This window comes from Fukomys damarensis, unplaced genomic scaffold, assembly GCF_012274545.1.
Source record: "Fukomys damarensis isolate Sample0158 unplaced genomic scaffold, DMR_v1.0_HiC HiC_scaffold_13, whole genome shotgun sequence".
Lineage (NCBI taxonomy): Eukaryota > Metazoa > Chordata > Mammalia > Rodentia > Bathyergidae > Fukomys > Fukomys damarensis.
Window position 1 is genome coordinate 24,847,578 of NW_022900925.1, and position 23,124 is coordinate 24,870,701.

The following is a 23,124-nucleotide window of genomic DNA, read 5'->3' on the forward strand; positions in this document are numbered from 1 at the left end:
GGGGAAAGACCCCATTTGCCCATCAGTTGAAGATTGGATAAAGAAGATGTGGTTTTTCTATAAAATGGAATACTACTCAGCCATAAAGAATGAGAAATTACAGTCATTCATAGGAAAATGGATACATATTGAGATATATTACTAAGTGAAATAAATAGGTCACACGTGTAAATACCGAATAGTTTCTCTGGTGTGAAAAGCTATAATAGTACACAAAATCCTAATGAGATAATTGACCATGTGAAATAGGAAGAAAAGGGCTAAAGGTGTAGGGAAAATGGGAAGGGTAGGGGAAAGGTAATAAAGGAAAAGAAAAAATATGACAAAATGAAAAAATGGAAATAAAGTGTTTGTAGATGGGGAGGGGAAGAGGGGGTGAAGGGAGGGCAGGGACAAGGGGAAAAAATGAGAACCAAGACCTGTCATGTAAAGGTACAAGATCCCAATAATGAATGTAATTGTACTGTATACCTAAAATGTACTAATAAACTCAATAAAAGAAAAAAAAGTGGGGATGCAGTTTAGTGTCAAGGCTCTGGGCTCAATTCGCAAGACTGGGGGGAGAAAAAAGCTTTTTGTCTCATCACTGTTACTGTCATACAATATATCCTTTACCACTAAATGTATTTTTTTTCCAGTATTGGGGGATTGAACCCAAGTCCTATATACTGAGCCTACATCCTCAACTCCTTGAAACAGAGTCTCAAAATAAACAGGACTCAAACTTGTGATCCTCTTGCCTCACCCTCCCAAGTACTGGGATTACAGGCATTCGTCGTTGTTCTTGGCTTGAATATATATATTTCTTACTAGTTTAACATTTTTACTTTTTTGAATTCAATTTTTTAAGGACAGAAAAAGTTTTTGGAGAATAGGAATGGGAAATAGGAATAGCTCCTCAGAGACAGGAGGGGTCCCGAATGGGTTGCTAATGAGCCCACTTCCCTGAGAAAGTTTTGTAGAGCAAATCACAAGGCAGGTACAATGTGGGTCAAGACTATAATCAACCAATAAAATAACAAGTGTTGCCACTTGACTCATATTGATTGAGTAGTAGCAAGGGCATATGGATGACATCATTAACCTTGGCTGATAATATATAGTCTTAGTCTTAAGTTTTAGTAGTTTTAGTCTTAGTGGGTAGGAAAGGATAGCCCACCCCTAATGAGATCATGGTTTATTTATACAAGAAATCTCAAAAGGATGATACCAATAATCTTAAACTTCCCTTTATCCCATAGGGAAGTATATAAATGTGGCCATTGTAAATGTAATCTTATTTAGATGGACCTTTAGCCACAGTTCTGATGTGTTCTCATTTTCTGCATTGATTCCCTTGAGGGCCTAACCCTCTCTGACTGCCTATAATATTTCTACCTAATTTAACTGTCTATAATAACCCCCCTCTGCAGAGGTATCCCTGACTGCACTTAGGAGAGAATGGGCATAGTTTCCATCTAGCTGCTTTGAGAGGAGAAGGGTTGATGTAAGGGTGACCGCAGTCAGGGGCCTTCGCCAGAGAGCTAATCTTATGGGCCTCGGAAAGAAATCATGCTGCAGTTTAGCAGTTGTGAACTCCCTTCATAAGGTCCATCTAGTGCATCTCAGTGAAAGGAGTCTGACACATTTGTCGTAGGTTCTGTCTGCTCGATCACTTGGAGTTTGGCAGCCTCTAGGCAAGAATAAACACATTTTCCTAAAAAATTAAAGCATGTTTAATCATAGCATAACCACTAGAATTGAAAGGCAGACTGGGAAAAGAGCTCTTACAGGACAGGAGTAGCTATTGTAAACAGTTGGCTCTGAGACTCCTCTACTGGTGGAGGTTCTAAGTCCGATATTTCTTGTCATTAAGTCCCTCTAGTTTTACCTGTAAGAAGGTAGAGAATTTGGTGGTGTTGAAGGACAATTTTATTTTTTAAAAATTTTACACCGAATATTTAATATACTTATCTTTTTAAAAAATCATACACATATGTTGCTTATTTTTGTAGTTTGATATTTTTCCCCTGGTACTGGGGGTCGAACTCAGGACCTTTGCTTGCCAGGCAAGCATGGTGCCACTGGGCTACATTCCTGGCCCCTTATTTCTGTAGTTTTTAAGAAATTGTATTTTATCACAAATCTTTGATGGATCTTAACTTTTGTTAGTTTATTGCTTGGTTTTGCTTCCAGCTAAAACTTTATATCCTTTTATATCCTATTGTAAACTTTGCCTCACTTAGGTCCAGACAATCATTCTTGTCTATTATCTTTTGTGAGTGTAAATAATTTGCTTTGTTTACTTTGTTACCTTGATGATATTTGTAGATCATGTGGTGAATATCCTACCTTGGGGACCTCTCTTCTGTAGATTATATAAATTTTGTCTTATATGTCTGAACTCATATGTCTTGTCCTCTAATCCTGGGTCATATTTTGTTAACCTTATTTTCCCCGACTTTTATAACTTTTTCAGCATTGTGCAGAGAAATTAGGGAGGAGACATAATGGCTTCAAATGATACTTAGTAAACCTCTGAACTATAACTTTGTCAACATTCTAACATAATATTTATGAAGAGAAAGAATACAGAAAAATGATTACACCAGAGACAATCAAGAAAATTAAGAATCACTAGAGAAAAATTTCAAGCATTCACCTTTCTCTTGTTTGTCGTTTAGTGTAGCCAAACCAGCTGCCTGAAATGCCAACAGGGAAACATGAAACTCATTTGCTGTATCCTCCGTAAAACAGGGCAAGGTTTATTCTACTTTCTGTGTGTTGAATTTTGAGATATTCAAGCTATAACATTCCCATTTCTTTTTTTTTAAGTTTCAGTTTATTTTTTTAAATTCATTAAGTTTATTGGTACATTTTAGGTACATATTATGGTTGCATTTATCATTGGGAATTTTTACCTGTACATAATATATCTTGGTTCTTGTTTTTTGCCATTCCCTTTCCCTCTGTTCCACCCCTCCAACCCTTCCTATGTATTAAATCTTTGTTTCCATTTTTTCCTACTTTTCTCATTTTTTTATTTCCCTTTTTTATTTTCGCCCACCTCCCTCCCTCTCCTTTCCCTTTGAACATTCTCTTCATATTTCACAATATCAGTTATACATTTTGCTCCTCATTTACACTTTCAGTTTTTCATACCAGAGAAACAGTTAAGTATTTACACATATGTGCTCTATTTATTTCACTTAAGAGTATGATTTTAAGGCCCCTCCATTTAGCTATAAATGTCTGTAGTTTATCATTCTTTATGGCTGAGTAGTACTTCATTTTATAAAAAAATCACATCTTCTTTATCTAGTCACCAGTTGATGGGCATTTGGGCTGTTTTCTAGATTTAGCTGTGCTGCCATACACATAGGCATGTGTATATTGCTGTGGTGTGAAGCTTTTAATTCTTTTGGGAAGATACCCAGCAGGGGAACAGCTGGGTAAAATGGGACCTCTAACCCTAGTTTTTTGAGGAATCTCCACACTGATTTCCATAGTGGTTGCACCAGGCTACACTCCCGGCAGCAGTGGAGTAGTGTTCCTTTTTTCCCCACGGCTCCTCCAGCGTTTGTTATTGGTTGATTTCTTGATAGCAGCCATTCTTTCTGGAGTGAGGTGGAACCTCAGGATTGTTTTCATTTGCATCTCTTGAATGACCAATGAAGTTGAACATTTTTTCATATTCAGTTGCTGTTTCTATTTCTTTGCCTGAGAAGTGTCTATTCATTTCAAATGCCCATTTTTTGATAGGGTCTTTAAATTTGGGGGGTCTGATTTTTTTTAAAGTTCTTTATATATTCTAGATAGTAGTCCTTTGTCTGAGGAACAGCTGGTAAAAATTTTTTCCCACATTGTGGGCTGTCTCTTCACTCTCCTGGGGATTTCTCTTGCTGTGAAGAAGCTTTCTAATAAGATTAGATCCCAGTTGTTGATTCTTTGTGCTAGTTCCTGTGCAAATGAGGTTTTGTTTATAAAGTCTTTTCCTGAGCTAATGTCTTCAAGAATTTCAAACAGTGTATCTTCAAGCAGGTTTAGTGTTTCTATTTTAATATTTGGATTTTTTTGGGAGGTATTGGGGGGTCGAACTCAGGAGGACTTTGTGCTTGCAAGGCAGGCACAGTACCACTGAGCTAAATCCCCAGCCCCAATATTTAGATCTTTGATCCATTTTGATTTTAGATTAGTGCATGGTAAAAGATATGGGTCAAATTTTAATCTTTGGCAAGTTGAAACAAAGATCTTTCTGGCACTACTTATTAAAATGGCTATCTTTCCTCCAGTGAGGGTGTTTGGCTCCTTTATCAAAGATGAGGTGGCTGGAGTTGTTTCTGCATCTTCTGATCTGTTCCATTCATCCTTGGGTCTGTTTCTTTACCAGTACCATGTTGGTTTTGTTTGTTTGTTTGTTTTTTATCAAAGTAACTGTGTAGTATAGTTTCAAGATGGGGATTGTGATACCCCCTGTCTTGTCTTTGTTGCCTAGAATTGCTTTTGCTATTCTAGGTCTCTTCGGGTTCCAAGTGAAGTTTTACATTGTTTTCTGTAGTTCTGTGAAATATGCTGATGGAATTTGAATTGGGATTGCATTGAATCTATATAGCAGTTTGGGAAGTATGGCCATTTTCACTATATTGGTTCTTCTATCCGAGAACAAAGGTTGTCTTTCCATCTTTTGATATCCTCTTCAATTTCTTTTTTCAGAGAGCTGTAGTTTTCAATGTAGACATCTTTTACTTCCTTCGTTAGATTCATTCCTCTATAATTTCATTTTTTTGGATGCTATTGTGAAAGGAATTGTTTCCCCAATTCCTCTCTCAGTGAGTCTGTTATTTGTGTACAAGAAGGCTATTGGTTTTTGAGTGTTGACCTTGTATCCAGCCACTCTACTGAATTTATTATTTAGGTATTAAGTCTAAAAGTGGTGGAGTTTTTGGGGCCTTCTACATAGAGTATCATGTTGTCTGCATATAATGACAGTTTAACTTCTTTGTTTCCCATCTTTTTTTTTTTTTTTTTTGGTACCAGGGAATGAACTTGGGTCCTTGCGCTTGTGAACCCATCTTTATTCTAGCCTCACTGAGCCATAACAGTGATCAGCTACCAGTGTATCTAGAAACTGCCAGAAGGTGTCAGTGATTGGAACCCTTTTTATACTGACTTACAAGGGATTTAACTCCCTTATACATAACTTACTCCTTTTCAAAGAAAATACTGAAATGTAAGACTATGTAAGATTTCTTTTTCAAATATATATGTCTCTTGTATAGTAACCCCATTATCAAATGTTCTTTATATAGTCTGGATCTGGTGGTATTTTCAGTAGTCACTAACTTACCTGGAACAGTCTGAGGACATAAACTGTCATGCAGATTTAAAGTGGGCTGTTTTGGGTGCATTTGGAGGAAAGTGATTTTTTAAAAATCTTCCATTGTCTCTGATCATAGGCATGTGCCGTCATGCCTGGCCGATAGTTTGAGTTTTGACAAATGCATACTCCTTTGTAATGCATATCTATCTCTACGAAGGTGGCATTTCAACTACTCCAAGAAGTCCTGTAACACCCTTTCTCATTCACCCATATCTCTTTAACTGGCTTTTATTCTGATTTCTTTCACTTCAGAAAGAATAGTTTTCTGTAATTTTAATGTTGTTGCATCTACAAATGTACCATCCCTTTTTATTGCTGAGTAATATTCTTCTTTATTTTATGTAAAAATAAAATTTCATCGCCAAATAATAAGAGAATAATGGTAGTTATTACACTGTGTATCATCAAATTATTCATTGTGAGACATAAACCAAAAAGATTCTCACAAAAAAAGAAATAGATAATAAAAAACTTTGTTTTCAACAAAGTAGGATAAACTATTAATATAAATGAAACAACATATACATTGTAACATTTTTAAAACAATGGGATAAGTAATTTGGGGAAGTATTTGAGCTCCCTACTTACTGTTTTGCTAATATTCTATTGAATGAATATATCATAGTTATGTTTTGATGGAAATGGGCTTGCCCATGCTTTTGAGGTATTATGAATAAACCTTTTATGAACATTCTCACACAAGTCTTTGTGTCAGGGAGTTAAGATTTGAGTGTAGAAGTAGATCAACAATACAATATGAAGTTCGGGTGAAGAGATAGATCAAGATATGGAGATAGAGTGGGACAGGTGTAGAAATGCCTTTCTAATTTTGAGATATTTTATTAGAGACATAACAAAGTGGACAGCCAGGGATTTAGCTCAGTAGTTCTGCCACCTGCCTCCAAAGTGCAAGGTCCCAAGTTTGATCCCCAGTACAAAAGAAAAGAAAAGAAAAAAAAAAGCATATGGATCCCTTGGAGATCAGAGACTGTAACTAGCAGAGGACAAAGTGCAGTGTAGCTGGAGCAGGAGTGAGCTTGGCAGCTCCCATGTGGGTGCAGTAGAGAGACATCAAAGACATACCGGAACCGGGATAAAAAGAGCAGGCAGATGCCTGCATTGTGAGCATTGTGATTATTTTTCACTATAAAAGTAGGTGAATGGTTTCACCATATTGGGGTTGCAAGAAACAATAACATTTGCATCAGGCTGGGGATTTAGCTCAGTGGTTCTGCTGCCTGCCTTGCAAGCACAAGGTCCTCAGTTTGATCCCAGTACCCCCCCCAACAAACAGTTGGATGGTTTCCATTCTTACCTGTTGTAATACCATTTTCCTTTGCATGTATTATCTTTACTAGTCACAATAATTTTATGTGATATCTTCATGCCTGTTTTATAGATGAAAGGAGTAAAGCAGGAAGAAATTGAGTACATTATCTTTTATTAATAATTTTGTTGGTAATTTTCAGCAGAGTAGTTGATCATTTAAATTTACTCTCTGACAGTAGCATTTTCAGTGAGCAAGGATAACAGTAAAGAATTATGGGCTGGCTTTAAGGTCAAGACATGGCATTTAGTACCTCAAGAATTTGGACAATTTATTAAACTTCTTGGGATCAGATTGTTTCTCAGTAAGCTAGAGTGGAATATTTGCATGGTGCTTTTTAAGGCCTGCTGATTAATCTGTGACAGTAACCCTGATCATCAAAGTGATTATAGGTACCAGATACCTCGTGCACAATAATGTTAAAAAAATTAATATGTTGTTCTGGGGTGTAACTCAGTAGAAGAGAGCTTAGGCTTGGCAGAATGGAGACACTGGGTTTGATCCTCAATAATTAATAAAGTATTTGAAATGACTGTGAGGGTCAAAATGTGTACACAGAGCTGGGCATGGTGGTGCACATCTGTAACCTTGGGAGGATCACTGTAGTTCAAGGCCAGCTTGAGCTTGACATAGCGAGAACCTGTGTCACAAAATAAAGAAACAAGCAAAAAAAAAGAAAAGAAAAGAAAAGAAAATTATGTACATATATTTTGGGGATTTGAGGCAAATGACACAGATTATTTTGTGATCATATTTAGGTTAAACAGTTCAACATAGTAAGATTTATTTTCCGTTTTTCTCTCTCTCTCTCTTTTTATGGTTGGTTGATGGTCCCTGCAGCCTCTGACTCTGGGGATTACAACCTTGTGCATGCTAGGACCTTGCACATACTGACAGGCTGTGTAGCACTGAGCAGTGTACCCAGCCCATTTTATTTTGAGGTAGAGTCTCGTTAAGTTTCTCAGGCTGGCCATGAACTTCCAATCTTCCTGTCTCAACCTCCTGAGAAGGTGGGATTACAGGCATGAGCCAACTTTTTCTTGTTTAGATAAGAAATAGACAGTTGGCCTATTTAATTCATAATGAAGATTATGTATAGAAGTGTGGTAAGAAAATAGAATTTTACAGCTTGCAAATATATATGCACTAACTTTATTAATGGTAGAGTCAAACATTCTTGGTAAAATTTAGAACTGCAAATTTTGACTACATCTTGAAAATGCACATTGACAGACTATATAAGCAAGACTCCCTGAGGACAAGTGGATAGAGTCAAATCTATTCTAAAGGAAATAATTTCAGGATAATAAAAAATGAAATATGAGACTTTGAAATTGTTTAATGGAATATTTTAATAAATTTAATTGTTTAGCGAAATCCTCTGGAAAAGATTTTTGCAGTAAAAATTTATTGATAGGGATATATTTTGTGTAAAGTCTTTATAGTCAAGACATCATTCTCAACATCAAAATAGTAGAATTGGAATATTTCATTATCAGTTGGATTTTTATTTGCCTCTGGATCTGCTTTTGGACCCAGGTAGAAGCTGTTTCAGTTTGATGTCTTGAAATCTTTAAGGCTGATTTATGAGGTAAAACTCTGTGGTTTAAATGAGTTTATAATGGTGTATGTGGTGAGGGATATTATTTAACATTTTCTAACAAGCAAACTGTTTTGAATTTTGTTGAGTGGTACAGGAGTTGGTGACTTGATGGGCAAGCCCATTTTCATTACTTTAATTGTGTGATTTATTAGGATTTAAAGGTTTTTATAAATGTTTTAGTGTTATAGGACAGAATTAAAAGGATTTAGAATAAAAGGAGTTTAACAAAAGGTCTTTGCAACAGGCTTGCAATAGTTTTTATATATGATGGATTTGGCTAGCTGCTTTTCATTTCAATCATGGTACATTCTGTTAAATGCTGTAGAACAGGTGTGTATAACGTCATTCTCTATTGTACGTGCAAATAAACAGAATTTTATATATAAAAACTTAATCCGCTGCAATTTGGAGGATTATGTTATGAGAGGGTGATGACTCCATTAGGCATCATGAAGAATACAGGCTGTTATTTATACTACACAGAAAAAGATAATAGCTACAATGTTTATGAGATTGTATATTCTTTTATACTAGCACATTAAGAATTTTATTCAGACTGCACTAACATTATTTAAATGACAGTTAAATTTTTGTTATGTTACAACTCTAAAATTAAAGTATTTTTCATTGTAGGGGTCATTCATAATGCATTTGTAACTTTTGTAGTATCTGTTTATTGTGTAGACTCTGGTCTTTTAGACTTGCTCAAATTTTGTAGTAGGTACTTTGGGAGTAATATTGTTTTTTCTTCTTTGTTTTTGAGACAGGGTCTCACTATGTAGTTCAGGCTGGCCTTGAACTCACTGTCTGCATTAGGCTGGCCTTCAGCTGTGGTGATGTTCCTGCCTCAGCCTCCTGAGTGCTGGGATTACAATTTTGCACTACTACACATGGCCAATATTGTTCTTAAGTTAGGGATTCTGTTTTTTTTTTTTTTTTAATAACTTTTGCTTCTCTGATACCTATGAACAATAACAACCTTTAGTAATTGTGCTGTGGCTAACATATATGGCAAAGTCTGCGGGACTGATAACACCCAGTGAGGTCAGTGGAAACCTAATGGACTTCTTCAGTTCACATTTTTAGAAGAGCAAAGCAAATCATTCTTGTCTATATTATTTGCATTTTCAAAATTTGATGTTTCATTTCTCAAAATAGGTGAGTATTTACAAATAGGTGCATGCCTTAAGACCTTGGAAAGATCAGCAAATAGAAAGAAAAAGGATATTGTTAGAAGTGAAAGTGAAATCTGTAGAAATGAATAATTGGATTTGTATATTTGAAGTTTGGTTATAATTAATTTGGAACATAAATATTGTGTGCTTTGGACTTGTTAATTTTTAACTTGTGGTTGGATCAAAAATCATATTGTTAGTTGTAAAATCTGATTCATCGCAATGGTAGCAACACATAATCCGTAATAAACTGTTTGAACAAACAAACATTATTTAATGTGAACAAATGTAATTTTAGGCTGTTTATCAGTTTTGATCTTTATCTTTCTCATGTTGATGATGTAGAGTAGTGTCTAAGGAGTGAGAAAATGTCTTAAGTTTTAGTCTTCATTTTAATCACAGTTAGAAAATACATCATATCCAATCTGAATATGTAGGCATTAACCCTTCTCCTTTGGGTTAAACCTCATTAGTTCTGGAGCGATTTGTTAAGATGGATTGTTAATTTTACAGATACTTTTTACTACCCAGTTTAAGAAAGGAAATGAAGAGTCCTGAAGTCCTCTGGCTTCCTAAATCTTATCTCTTTCCTAAAATACTAAGAGGTACAACCCTTTCTTAAAGTTAATATTTGTCTTTGTTATATATTTATGCATTTAGTGTTTATGTACACTAAAATATCTGTGTCTACCTTTCTATGCATTCATGCACGTGCGTGTGCATGCGCACACACGCACACACACACACACACACACGCACAACCTATACAGTGCCTTAAAATTTTTTTAGACATTGTGGTAAAAATAATTCAAAATAAAATTTACCTACCTTCATCCTTTTAAAATATACCATTCAGTATGCATTGATATGTATAATTACATTGTTTTGCAACAGATCCCTAGAACACTTTAATCTTGCATCCGAAACTGTGTACCCACTGGACAGCTCTTTATTTGTCCCTTCTGCTAATCCTGTGGAAATCATTATTCTACTTTCTTTTTCAATGATCTTAACTACTTTAGATACCTTATGTGAGTGGTATCATACAGTATTAGCTTATTTCACTTAGCATAATGTTCTTATGGTTCATCCACCTTGTTACATCTGCCAGGATTTCTTTTGTGTGTGCGTGTGCACACGTGTGTGTCTGTGTGTGTATATGTGCATCTCTCTACACAGGTATTGAACACAAGGCCTTAAGCATGCTAGGAAAGTTCACTTGTGTTGAGCTACATACCTAGCCCTTTGCATTTTATTTTCAGACAGGCTTCACCTCCTTGAATTTGTACTCTTTACGTCAGCCTATCCGGTACTTGAGATTACAGATGTGTGTTACTATACCAGGTCCTTTCTTTTGTTTTTGATTTTAAGATCACACAAAGGTACAACCTCCCCAACTGCTCACATCTTGCAGTTTAGTGGTTACAGTTCATGATCCTTCACTGATAACATCATTATCCAGTCTGTAACCTACATTAGGAGTCATACTTGTGAATTGTATATTTTTTCACTAATGTATTATGACATGTACCCATCATTACAGTGTCAAATAGAATATTTTCACTGTCTTAAAATATTCTCAGTGCTTACTAGTTCCCCCAAACTCTTGGCATTTACTGACATTTTTACTGTCTCCCTTATCTTGTCTTTTCCAAAATGTTTTATAGCCTTTTCAGGTCTCTCTCATTGAGTACTGTGCACTTAACTTACCTCCATGTCTTTCATTGTTTCATAGCTCATTTCTTTTTAGTGTGGAATAATGTTCCTTTGTATGTAGTTTATCCATTCATATGCAGGAAGACATCTTGGTTGTACTTGTGTTTTGACAATTATAAATGAAGGTCCTATAAACACCTGTGTGTATGGATATAAATCTTCAACTCATTTGGAAAAATACCAAGAGATTGATTTCAGCATTATGGTGAGAGCGTGTTCAGTTTTGTAACGAACTGCCAAGCTGTCTTCCATTATGACCGTCACCATTTCACATTTCTACCAGGAATGAGTGAGAGTTATGTCACTCTGCATCTTCACCAGATTGTTGGTATTATTTGTGTTCTGGAATTTAGCCATTGTAATAGCTGTGCAGTAAAGTCTCATTGTTCTATTTGCAGTTTCATAATGACATGTGATGTGGAACATCTTTTCATGTTCCAGTTTGCCATGCATATGTGTTACTGTTTTTTGGTCTTTTTTTATTTTTTGGTACTGGGAATCGAACTCAGGGCCTTGCAGATGTGGCACCACTGAGCTACATCCCTGGCCCCATATGGGTTCTTTAGTGAGAAGACTGTTTAGATCTTTTGCCCATTTTTAGAGTAGGTTTTTTTCTTTTTGTTGAATTTTAAAAGTTTTTTTGTCTGCTTTGGCTAATGATCTTTCTATGAGATTCTTCTCCCAGACTTTGGCTTGTTTTCTCATTCTTTTGACATTATATTTTTAAAAATACCAAAACATAAATTATTTAACATTGCATAAAAACATTAAAATTAATCCTAGAAGTAGGCTGTCCCATCTTCCATCTAAAAATTTATTCTAAAATAATTTAAAGTCAGGTGTGATGGAGAACACTTGTAATCCCAGCACTCTGGGTAGTGGAGGCAGGAGGACCATGAGTTCAAGCTCATTCTGGGCAGTTTAGTGTTTTAGCAAGACTTGGCAAACAAACAAACAAACACAAAACACACCAAAAAACAACCACAACAAAAAGGCTCGGATAAAGCTCTGTACGAAGGTTTAAATTCCTAGCACTACACACACACACACACACACACACACACACACACACACACACTCTCTCTCTCTCTCTCTCTCTCTCTCTCTCTCTCTCACACACACACACACACACACACAGTCTCTTCTCAGGGACAGTGCCTAGGCATGTGATGGTTGGGATAATTAGTTTTTTTTTTTTTCTAATAAGGTACTAAACCCTTCCAGAAGGATTGTACTATTATAGATTTCCACCAGCAGAATATGAGAGATCTGGTTTCTGTCCCTCCTTGTCAGCATTCTTGTCTTTATTGTTAAGTATTATTTGAGATAGGATCCTGCCGGTGTTGCCCAGGCTGGTCTCCAACTCACAATCCTCTTGCCTCAGCCTCCTGAGTAGTTGGTGTTACACATACACAATGCCATACCTGGATATTTTTAAATTATTATTTTTGGTACAGCGTTTCATTGTGTTTCCTAGACTGGAATTGAATTCCTGAGGTTAAATAGCCCTCCTTCCTCTCTGTGGCTAAGCAGGGATTGAAGGAACACAGTGCTATAGCTTGTCCTTGCCAGCATTTGATGCTATCAGGATGTTTTTTCCTGTTCTTCTGATAGGTATATTTCATTAAAACTTTCATCAGTGATATTTCATTAGACCTTTTCTTTTTGTACTGGGGATTAATCCTAGGGACATAAAACTATATCTTGAGCCCTTATTATCTTCCCTTTCCCTTTCCCTTTCCCTTTCCCTGTGCCTGTGCCTGTGCCCTTCCCCACTCCTTCCCTATGTAGCCCAGGCTGGCCTCAAACTCAGGGTGATCCATTTATCACAGCTAACCAAGTGCTGGGATTATAGGCATATACAACCACACCTGTCTTCCTTATGATTACTTTTATTTTTACACAGGGATTTGCTAAATTGCCCTTGAATTTTCTTTTATTTATTTTTAAGACAGGGTCTTGCTGTGTAGTCCATGCTGGCCTTGAACTCACTATGTAGTTCAGGCTGGCCTCAAACTTGCAGTGATCCTTCTGTCTCTGCCTCTCAAATGCTGGGATTATAGCATGCACCACCACACATGGTTGAACATCTTTTCATATGCTGTTTTTTATACTTTTGAAAAAGTGCAATGTCTTGTCATGTCTTTTGCCCATTTCCTACTGAATTATTTTTTACTGCTGAGTTTTGAGATTATTTATTTTGTATCTGACTACTTATGTTGTTTTAAAGTATTTTTTTGAGTGTGAGTATTGTTTGTGTTTTCATTGACTTAGTAGGATCTTGCACGGAACAAATCTTTTTTAGTTCTTTTGTTGGTGGTGTTTTCCCTGCCAGGGACCAAACCTAGGGCTTCTCGCATGCTAGGCAAGCATTCTACCAGAATCTCCAGCCTAAGCAATTCTTTTTCATTTTAATTAGGTTCAGTTCGTGAAATCTTTCTTCTTATAGATCAAACCTTTTGGTATCATGTCTGATACTTCTTTTATAAACTTTATATGTTACAGTTTTTCCTGTGTTTTTTCCCAAAAGTTTCATAGCTTTACATACATTTATTTCTGTGGAGAATTTTGTGTTAAGTTCAGGTAAGTGTAAAGCTTTCCTATGAATTTCCCATGCACCAACACTCTTTTTTTGGTATTGGGGATCAAACTTAGGACATTCCACTTGTGAGGAAGGCTGTGGCATCACTGAGCCAAATCCTTGGTCCTGCTTCGACACTTTTTGTTGATTATTATTTTTCCATTCTGTTGCTTTTATAATTTTGTCAGAAATCAGTCATATTTTTGTGAGTGTATATTGCATTTTCTTGTGTTCTTACTCTGTTTCTCTCAGTACCACCCAGTCTTGACTACTGTAGCTATGCAATAACCCCTGAATTATGTTAGAGTGATTTCTCCCATTTTCTTCTGTTTTAAGCTTGTTTTAGCTATTTATTTTTTTTCGACCCGAAGTCAAACACACATACTTTAATAGTTTCCTCTACAAGAGACAATAACAGTGTTTTTAACAGAAATCTTAGGTCATGAGAGGCCAGACAGATCCGAGGAAGGAAGACAAAAAGTGAATACTTAAATTAATAAAAAGGCACTATATGATCCCACCTAAAACCTGCTACCATGGTGGTAGCAGGCCAAAGAAGATTAAGCTACAGCGCATTATCTTATGTGAATGTTAGCAGTGACAAAGTGGGAAGCAAGTCATTTGGGCCCCAGAGGATATTTAGCCAGGAAAAGGTTGAAATAGCTGTAGGTTAAGCCAAATAGAAAGGAATAGGTAGGAGAAGCCAAACAGATGGTGATGGGTCAGGCTTCTTCCTCCCAAGAAACCTTTGCCACACTGTATTATCCCCTTCCTCATCGTCACTATCCCAGACAACACCTGCTCAAACTGAGCTACCTACTCCTGCCTTACAGACTCCCACACTACTGGGACTGTTTTGGCTTGCCCAAGGGTTTCTGTAATTTAGGATAGAATTAAAATTTAGGATAGAATTTAGAGAACTTGTCACACATGGGCTGGCTCTGTTGGCAGTTGTTCTGTACAAAGAACAACCCCAAAATATTTCATGCAAAGGAGTCTGAGCTTCCATAGTCACATTCAAACAGCCTCAAACAACCTCTAAGGTTTGAAGAACTGCAGCAGCTGAGCTCTAGTTAAAGCTGTCAGGCTCACAAAATCAAGGAAGGCAGAGTGAGACAATGCAGGTAGGAAATCCCAGCAGTAAATCTCAACCTGTCTTTTCTCAATTTAGGATAAACTAATATGCCTGAAGTGGGATGTGGAAAGGGAACACTGGAGCAAGCTTGGTATTCCAAATTTATCATCCAGTATCAAGGGAAAACAAGGGGTAGATTAATGTTATGTTTAAAAAGCTTTAGAAGTTACTCTGTTATAAAGGGACATGACTGAACAGGTAGGAAACACATTCCCCATTTTTAGTTCTCCTGATGGCTTCTGCAAGGATCATGGGGTGTCAATCACCTGTGTTTTGCTGCAGTGCTTCATCTTGCCCTCCTGAGGTATGGTATTGGTGACTGCCACTGCTTCAAAGCATGCATTGTTGATATGAGAAATAACTGGGCAAGAAAAGATTGTATGAGTCAAGATAGCATAAACTCTGGTAGTGACAGCTGAGAGAAGTTTCTCAGCTGTATGACAGATTGTGTCATCTACAAGAATAGCCTCTCCATCCTTCACATCTCCCATTAGCACCATGCGGTCCACGTCATTGGCCTTCTGTTCTTTGTGAATCAAAGCAAAGTCCACACTGAACTGGTCTGCAATGCAGGTAACTCTCTTGGCTCCACCAGCACCAGGTGGAACAGTTGTATAGTTCCTCCACTCACAGATACTCTCCCTAATTCCTTTCAGGGCAGCTGGCTCTGCATATAAATTGTCCACGGTGATATAAAAAAGCCCTGAATTTGAGAAGCATGTAGATCCATGGTGATAATATGGTCTGCACTGGCTACAGTTAGCATATTTGCAATAAGTTTGGCTGAGATCCTTCTTATATTGCCGGGCAGAAGGGAAGCACAGGATGACTGCAGTGACTGCCTGGCTGCGGCAGTCTGGCAGATATTAATCATGATCAAAAGCTCCATTGGATTGTCAGTTGATTTCACCACAGCCATTCCGAACAATGTAAATACCCTCCCCACCTTTTTGCCTATTTCCACATGTCTCCTGATTGCTAAATTGCTTAGTTACCACTTTGCCCAGCTCTAGGCCCAAGTGGTCAGTGATCTTCTGGGATAAATCCTGGTAGGAGCTGCTTCTAAAGATTTTGATATCTGGTGTCTTGGGCAACTACCCCAGGCTGTTCGCTCAGCAGTCACTGCTGCTGTGGAGATGGGAACCAAAATCGACCTAGACACTAATACCAAGCATTTCTTGTTGCTACTCCGCCATCTTACCTGTCTTAGCTATTCTAGCTCCATTAAATTTCTGTATTTTATTTTCCATGGTGGAGTTTGAATCCAGTGCCTTGTACATGCTAGGCAAGCCTTCTACCACTGAGCTACACCTCTAGCCCCATATATTTTTAAGAATAATTTTGTCCATGTTTATGGAAATCATGGTGGAATGTTGGTAGAAATGACATTAAGTCTTACAATGTAGTCCCTTCTGTTTTATAAAGGATTGGTCCCAGGTCTCCCATTTCTCCATGGAGATTACAATTCAGGGATACACAGTTCCTTATATGCAACACCATAGCATTTGCACATAACCTATACATGTTCTCGGCTATACTATTGTTTTTAGTGCTTAGGATTGAATCCAGGGCCTTGAGCATGCTAGGCAAGCACTCTACCACTGACCTACATCCCCAGCCCTCTCCTGTCATCCTTTTAAAAAATATACTCAATCTTCATTGGTTGAATTGATGGTTGTGGAACCATGGATACCAAGGACTGCCTATATCAGTGCTGTATCATCATTAACTTAGATTGTCTTTTATCTCTTTCATCATCATTTTATAGATTTCTTTCTTTATATAAGTCCTAAGCATGCTTTGTTAGATTTATTCTTTTTGTTTTGTTTTTTGAGACAGGGTCTCACTATGTAGTTGAGACTGGAACTCACTATGTAGCCCAGGCTGGTCTCGAACTCATAGTGATCCTCCTGCCTCAACCTCCTGAGTGCTGGGATTACAGGCATGCACCACCATGCCTGGGTGTTAGACTTATTCTTGCGTTTTTAACTTTATTTTGGTTAGGGAGAAATGATATTTTAAACTGCCATTTTCATGTGTTCAGGGCTAATATATATTTAGTTTTTATAATATTAGATATCAGTTTTTATGATGTTACATTTATATCATTTTATACTTAGAGTAATTCTTTGGATTCGCGTTTCTATAAAGAACTGCTTTTTTCCAGAAGGCTTGCCAAAGCTTCTTTATTTCTACTGTTCTGAAGTTGTGTACTGCGGTACTGGTCTATTTAATACACTGTACTAGAATCTGAAAGTTCTCTGAACTTTATAACTTTTGTTTGGAGGAAATTGTAAAGATTATTTCTTGGATTATTTTCTTGTCACTGTTTCCTTTGTTCCTCTTTTGGAAATGCCTGTTATCTATATGTTGAATGTTTGAGCCTGATCTTTGCTCTTATAAGATTTCTTGCTTGTGTATACTAATGTTCTTTTCCTTTCTTTTTTTGTGCCAGGGATCAAACTCAAGCCCTTGCACTTGTGAGGCAGGCAGTGTGTTCTTTTCCTTTCTTTTGGGTGTTTGCTCTTTTGATTGTGATATTTTCCTTAATTTATCTGTGGTGCTTATGTTTAAATTTATATAATATCTACCCATTTTAAAATTTTCCATTTTAATGCTAACTCATTTTTCATTATGTTCTTTTGTTGTTCCATGCCTGCAACATCATCTCATCATGAAAATATTTTTTTCCCTTATGTTCTTCCTGGGTCATCACTTCCCTAGATGACTGTTAATCCTTGGCTGTTTTCATAGAGTTGTCAGTTTGAAATAGAAGCTGTTTGAAAAACCTGTGTGTTTGTCATCGTTTAGTGGGTGGTGGGATGCTTTGGTTGTGCTGTTTCTCCGAGTCCTCTACAAGGTAGTGTATTTTCATCTTGCCTCATGGGCTTGTTCAGCTCCCCAGAGAAGACTTCCAGCTCTTGCTCAGAGGATAAAGTTCTGGTGCTAGTGTTGTGAAGCACAATGGGAAAGGAGACATGGAGGAGAGGGAAGGGCCGCTTCAATATTAAGTATTAATGTTGTCATTTAATCCTCTTGATTTTTTTGTTTTCTATTCACCTGTACAGTGTTCTTCTGTCTTACTCTCTCTAGAGAAAAGCTTTTCAGTCTTCTTCTGGGAATGGGGAAAGTGAGTTGTCTAAGAGGCTAAAGATCTTGCGATCTAAGTGTTTTTAAAATAGTCTGTAACAACCTGACCTCTTTATTTTAGCTTCATCCCCTTTCACATCCAATCCCAAGCGAACCTGGGACTCTTGCTTATTGTACCTTTTAAAAGTTCTGTGGTATAAAGTAGCTTGACTCTCAGGGCTTTTTTCCCTTCTACCATTGCCTTGAACTTTCACTTAGGGCTTCTGTATCAGTCGTGACTTGCCTATTTCCAAAATTTGATGTTATTTTATATATTTTAAGACCGGTTAATTAAATATTATTTTCCTAGATTATTTAGGAGGAATAAAATGAAGCAAATGATTTCAGCCTGTCAGCTTAAATCTGAATTTGATTTTTTTAATCAGAGAAGTTTGTATATGTGTGTATATATGCAAATCCTTTTTTCTCCTTTATATAAGAGATATTGACCTGATTTTTCTATTGTTGTATGTATTCGTTTTCCCAGTTTATATCTTCTGATTCATTCCATATTTACATTGGTCATTTCATTTTTTTTGGAGTTGTAGGAAATATTCTGTTATACATCTAAAGTTTTCTCTTCATTTGGTATTATGAACAATGCTGTAGTAAATAATCTTCTCTAGAAATTGTTTATCTCATGCTTGAATATGTGTAGGATAAAATCCTAGAAGTGATATTTTTCAATTACAAAGTATTTGAATTTATAATTTTTGTAACATGATATGCCAACATGTCTGGCTCATGATGAAAGAATTTCATCAAAGTTTGGATTTTTAAAGAAGCTCTTAGATTAATTTAGATGTATGTTAATATAGTTATACATTTAAGTGGAACAATTCAAACTTATTCATATGGATAGTATAATGATCATGGCTAATTTTGTTTCATTAGTGCCCATTCTCCTCCCTCTAGATTATTTTGAGCCATGTCCTAGATAGCATAACAGTTTATAGATTAATATTTTTTATTACTAAGATATAAAGAATCTTAAAAATATAATTGTAATATTGTAGGGTCTCTAGGTGGGCATAAAAATTTAAATAATATAAAACAGATTAATAGGATAAAAGCATACATGTTATATATAATAAAACTTTATGTGTGCATTAAAGTCCTTACAGGAAAATGAAGCCTGAAAAAAAGTGGTTAGGCTCTAGTTCTTATATACTAAGTGGAATAGTGTCTAGGAAGATAAGAATTGGTTTGACAAAACTGGTTTGATCAGAATCCTCTCATCTTTGGCTTTACCTCTTATGATGCGAATGTTACTTTTCTCCTGGTGTATGGAGGGAATCTTTCATATCGGAGTTTTTTTGAAGAAGCAGATAGGTCCATGTTTGCTTCTTGCCTGTTTTACAAGTGTGTTTAGTTTAAAAAAAGTAAAAATAAAGCTGGGTGTGGTGGTGCATGCCTGTAATCCCAGCACTCGGAAGGCTGAGGCAGGAGGATCGCTGTGAGTTCGAGACCAGCCTGGGCTACACAGCGAGTTCCAGGTCACTCTCAACTACATAATGAGATCCTGTCTCAATAATAAAACAAAAAAACAAAAAAAGTAAAAATGCCAAGGTGTCATGTTATGGAGTAGCATACACTAAACTCCTTTAGTACCATTATTAATATAGCTTTAATGAATTTCTCATATTATGTGATTGATTTTTTTTATGGTTCAGAGCCATTTGTATTTTGTCACTTTATTTTATTGAGACAAGGTCTCACTATGTAATTCAGGGTGGCCTTGAATTTATTATGAACCTGGGCAGCCCTTGAACTCATGGTGATCCTCCTGCCTCAGCCTCCCAAGTGCTAGGATTATAGGTGTGCTGCACCATGCCTGGCTGTCACTTTATGTATTTTTTCCTCAGTGGTGATATATTGATTTTATATTTAATAATGTTGTTGAGTTCTCTTATCATCATCATCATCATCATTTTTAATGTTTTTATTATTTTGACTGGTACTTCTGTCATAAGGTTGAATGAGAACAGCAACACTGCATTGTTCTTGTGGTCAATACTGGTTAGAAGGGGAATGCTTTGAATGTTTACCTTTGTCATTCACTGTAGCTTTTATAGTCTTGTTTTCTTACACAAATTAGGTATAGAATTTATTTGAATGCTTTTTTGCATTCACTAAAATGTCAGTATAATGAATTACTTTAGTAAGTGCTAGGCTAGCACCTATGGCCTAGCAAATACACTGCCAGTGAGCTACATTCCTAGCTCTTGTGTGAAACTGTTTCTGGTGCTTGGCTATACCTAATTTTGCTATGAGATTTTATTTTTCTATTATATTTCCATTTAATTTGCTAATATATTATTAGGATTTTTGTATTTATGTATATGTATAAGATTTACTTATAATTTTCTGTCCTGAATTACTGTTAATTTGGATATCATGATCATGCCGGTTTTAGGTAATTAGTTTGTCAGTAAGGTGTTTTCTTTTATCTGATAGAGCATAATAGTTAAGATAGAAATTGGTGCAAATTAAAAAAAATTTTCTTTGGAAGTTGAGGCCGAAGGGTCACAAGTTCTAGGAAAGCCTGGGCAATTTAGCAAGTCCTTGAATCTAAATAAAATAAAAAAGGCCTAGGGATTTATCTCAGTGAAAGAGCACTTGCCTAGCATGTGCAAAACCCTGGGTCCAATCTCTACTACTGTTAAAAAAAAAGAAATTCAATGCTAGTTCAGTATCTTTAATATTTATAATAGATTCCCTTTCATTCTTCATTTTTTCCACTTAAAATATTGTGTGTGTATATCTATATATCTATATGTACACACACACACACACACACACACACACACACTATGAAAGAAACGTATTTTTTTGGTAGTGTTCCCCCAGAGCCTTGTGTATGGTACTGATTGGTACCCCTGTACTGTACCCTGTTGTAAATATTTTGAAAGCATGAAATAAAGAGAGGTATATAAAAATATTTTTCAATTTATATTCTGTTTTGTGCTCTCTAATAGGTGCTCAAAACTGTGATAATTTTGCTGAAAAAAGACCCCTTCTTGGAGTTTGTAAGAGCACTGGATCTTCAAGGTAAGGAAATTTTAAGAATTCAAAGAATCACCTGTTTCAAACTTGTAGTTGTATTCCACAGGGAAAACTTCAATGTTCTGAAATCTTTGTAATCATAAGGCAAGGTTCCCTAAGAAAGAAGAAAAAGGAAGTAAAATGTACTTCAAGTTTTCATCCTTCTCACTATTGTTTTATATACTTTGTGATAGCAGGAGACAAAAGAAAGTCTTTAAATGGTTACTGTCATTTAGAAAAATTATTTTTAGTTTATGTATTTGTTTTATCTTTTTGAGACAGGCTCTTGCTACCTTATGTAGTTCAGGCTGGCCTTGAACTTAGGTGTAGCTCAGTCTGGTCTCAAACTCATGGTGATCCTCCTTCCTTAGCCTCAGAGTGTTGGGAATCCAGGCGTACATCACCACACCTGGCTTAATTTCTTTATTACAGTTTCAAAAAATGGAGGTACTGAATTCGCACAGTGGAGAGCTATGGATTTGAACACAAGCAGCCATGTTTTGAATTCTGTTCAGGCTGCATTTATAACTATGAAGGGTCTTTGGACTAAGATGACAAATAGTTATTTGTCATGAGGTCCTTTGTTGTCTCTGTTTTCTTCATGTATTAAATAGCAGTATTCAATATTCTTCCTAGTGTCTTATAATGAATTAGTTATTATTTTAGTGACACCCCCAACCCCTAATTTGTGTTAAGAATTACGTTAGCTGTTGGTATCTTTGCAGTGCCTGCATAAGTTATAGACTGAGAAACATGTGAATAGGCATTTCGGGACTAATGAAATGTTTTAATGAATTCACTCATTACCTGTGTTCACTCTAGCTCTGTCACCCTTTTAAGTATAAATGCTTTTCCTAATGATCACAAATGGCTGCTACCTTTTCAATCATTGCATCTCCTAGACTTGGACAGTTAGCCACAAGGAAAGTAGGAAAATGATGGATAGTTTTAGTGGTAAGGAAGATGATCAAAATAAATGTTAGTTTGGCAACTAACAGTCTCTGCCGCATGCTTGCAGCTTATTATATGTACTGTAGATCATTGAGTTTTGGAAAAGGCAAGTTTTCTTTTCTTTCTTTTTTTTCTCCCCAGTACTGGTGATTGAACTCAGTATTGTGTTACATCCATTGCTCTATTTGAAATTTTCTTTTGGAATTGGTCATGCTAAGTTGCACAGGCTGGCCACAAACTTGTGATCCTCCTGCCTCAGCCTCCCTGGTAGTTGGGATAGTAGGCATGTGCCATTGTGGGTGGCTAAGGGAAGAATGTTTAGTGATATAATGTGTTTAGATCGTGGGGTCTTTTTTGGTTTCTTTAGCTTTTTGAGACAAGGTCTCACTGTGTAATTTAGACTGGCCTTGAATTTGCTGTGTAGCCCAACTGACCTCAAACTCACATTGATCTTCCTGCCTCAGCCTCCTGATTACTGCGATTACAGGCATGTGTCACCACTCCTGGCACCACAGAATTTTTGACTGTGGCCTTTTGTTTTCATTAAGGTTCACTGGAGGAACAGATTTTAAAATATATATGTATATATGTATATATGTATATATGTACCTATGAATTACAAAGTAGATTTACAATGGCCACTTGCAGAGTCAGAGCTAGAAGTATGCACAAAGGCTATCTGCATGCTGGAGTGCCAGAGGACCCAGTCAAAGATCGAAGGCCCAGAACTCACTGCAGGGTCCCTGGTGAGTCTGTGTCAGGAAGGAGAAGCGTCTGCATTGGAAGAATGAAGAGTGGAGATGGATGTCCAAGGGTGATGAAGACTGGACCTCCTGCCAAGAAGCAAATAGCAAGACTTCCTTCTTCCCCTTTTTATTCCAGCCAGGCTATAAGTGTATTAGTTGTCCCCCCACCCCGCCAGCCAGTCATCCACATGCCCAGAACGGTGCTAAGCTATGCCCGAGGCCTTACTTATTCAAGTTGACACCACAGTTAACTATCACACCTCCTAAGACTACTGTGAAGCAAATACTTTCAAGTGTGAATGTGTATTTGAGTAGAAGCTGGCCTTTGAGAATTTACTGCGTACTGCGTACTGCGAA

General features: G+C 36.7%; 1 protein-coding gene and 1 pseudogene across 9 annotated transcripts in view; one reads left to right on the forward strand and one right to left on the reverse strand.

Moving 5' to 3' along the window:
- Window positions 1–23,124, forward strand: part of Bcas3 (BCAS3 microtubule associated cell migration factor) — a 530,094-nt gene that overhangs the window by 61,668 nt on the left and 445,302 nt on the right. For all 9 annotated transcript variants that reach the window (XM_010626745.2, XM_010626749.2, XM_010626748.2 and 6 more), the window contains exon 7: window positions 21,004–21,076. In XM_010626745.2, coding sequence (XP_010625047.1) covers window positions 21,004–21,076 — 73 coding nt within the window. The remainder of the gene's footprint in view (window positions 1–21,003; window positions 21,077–23,124) is intronic.
- LOC104864071 lies at window positions 15,071–16,176 on the reverse strand (annotated as a pseudogene).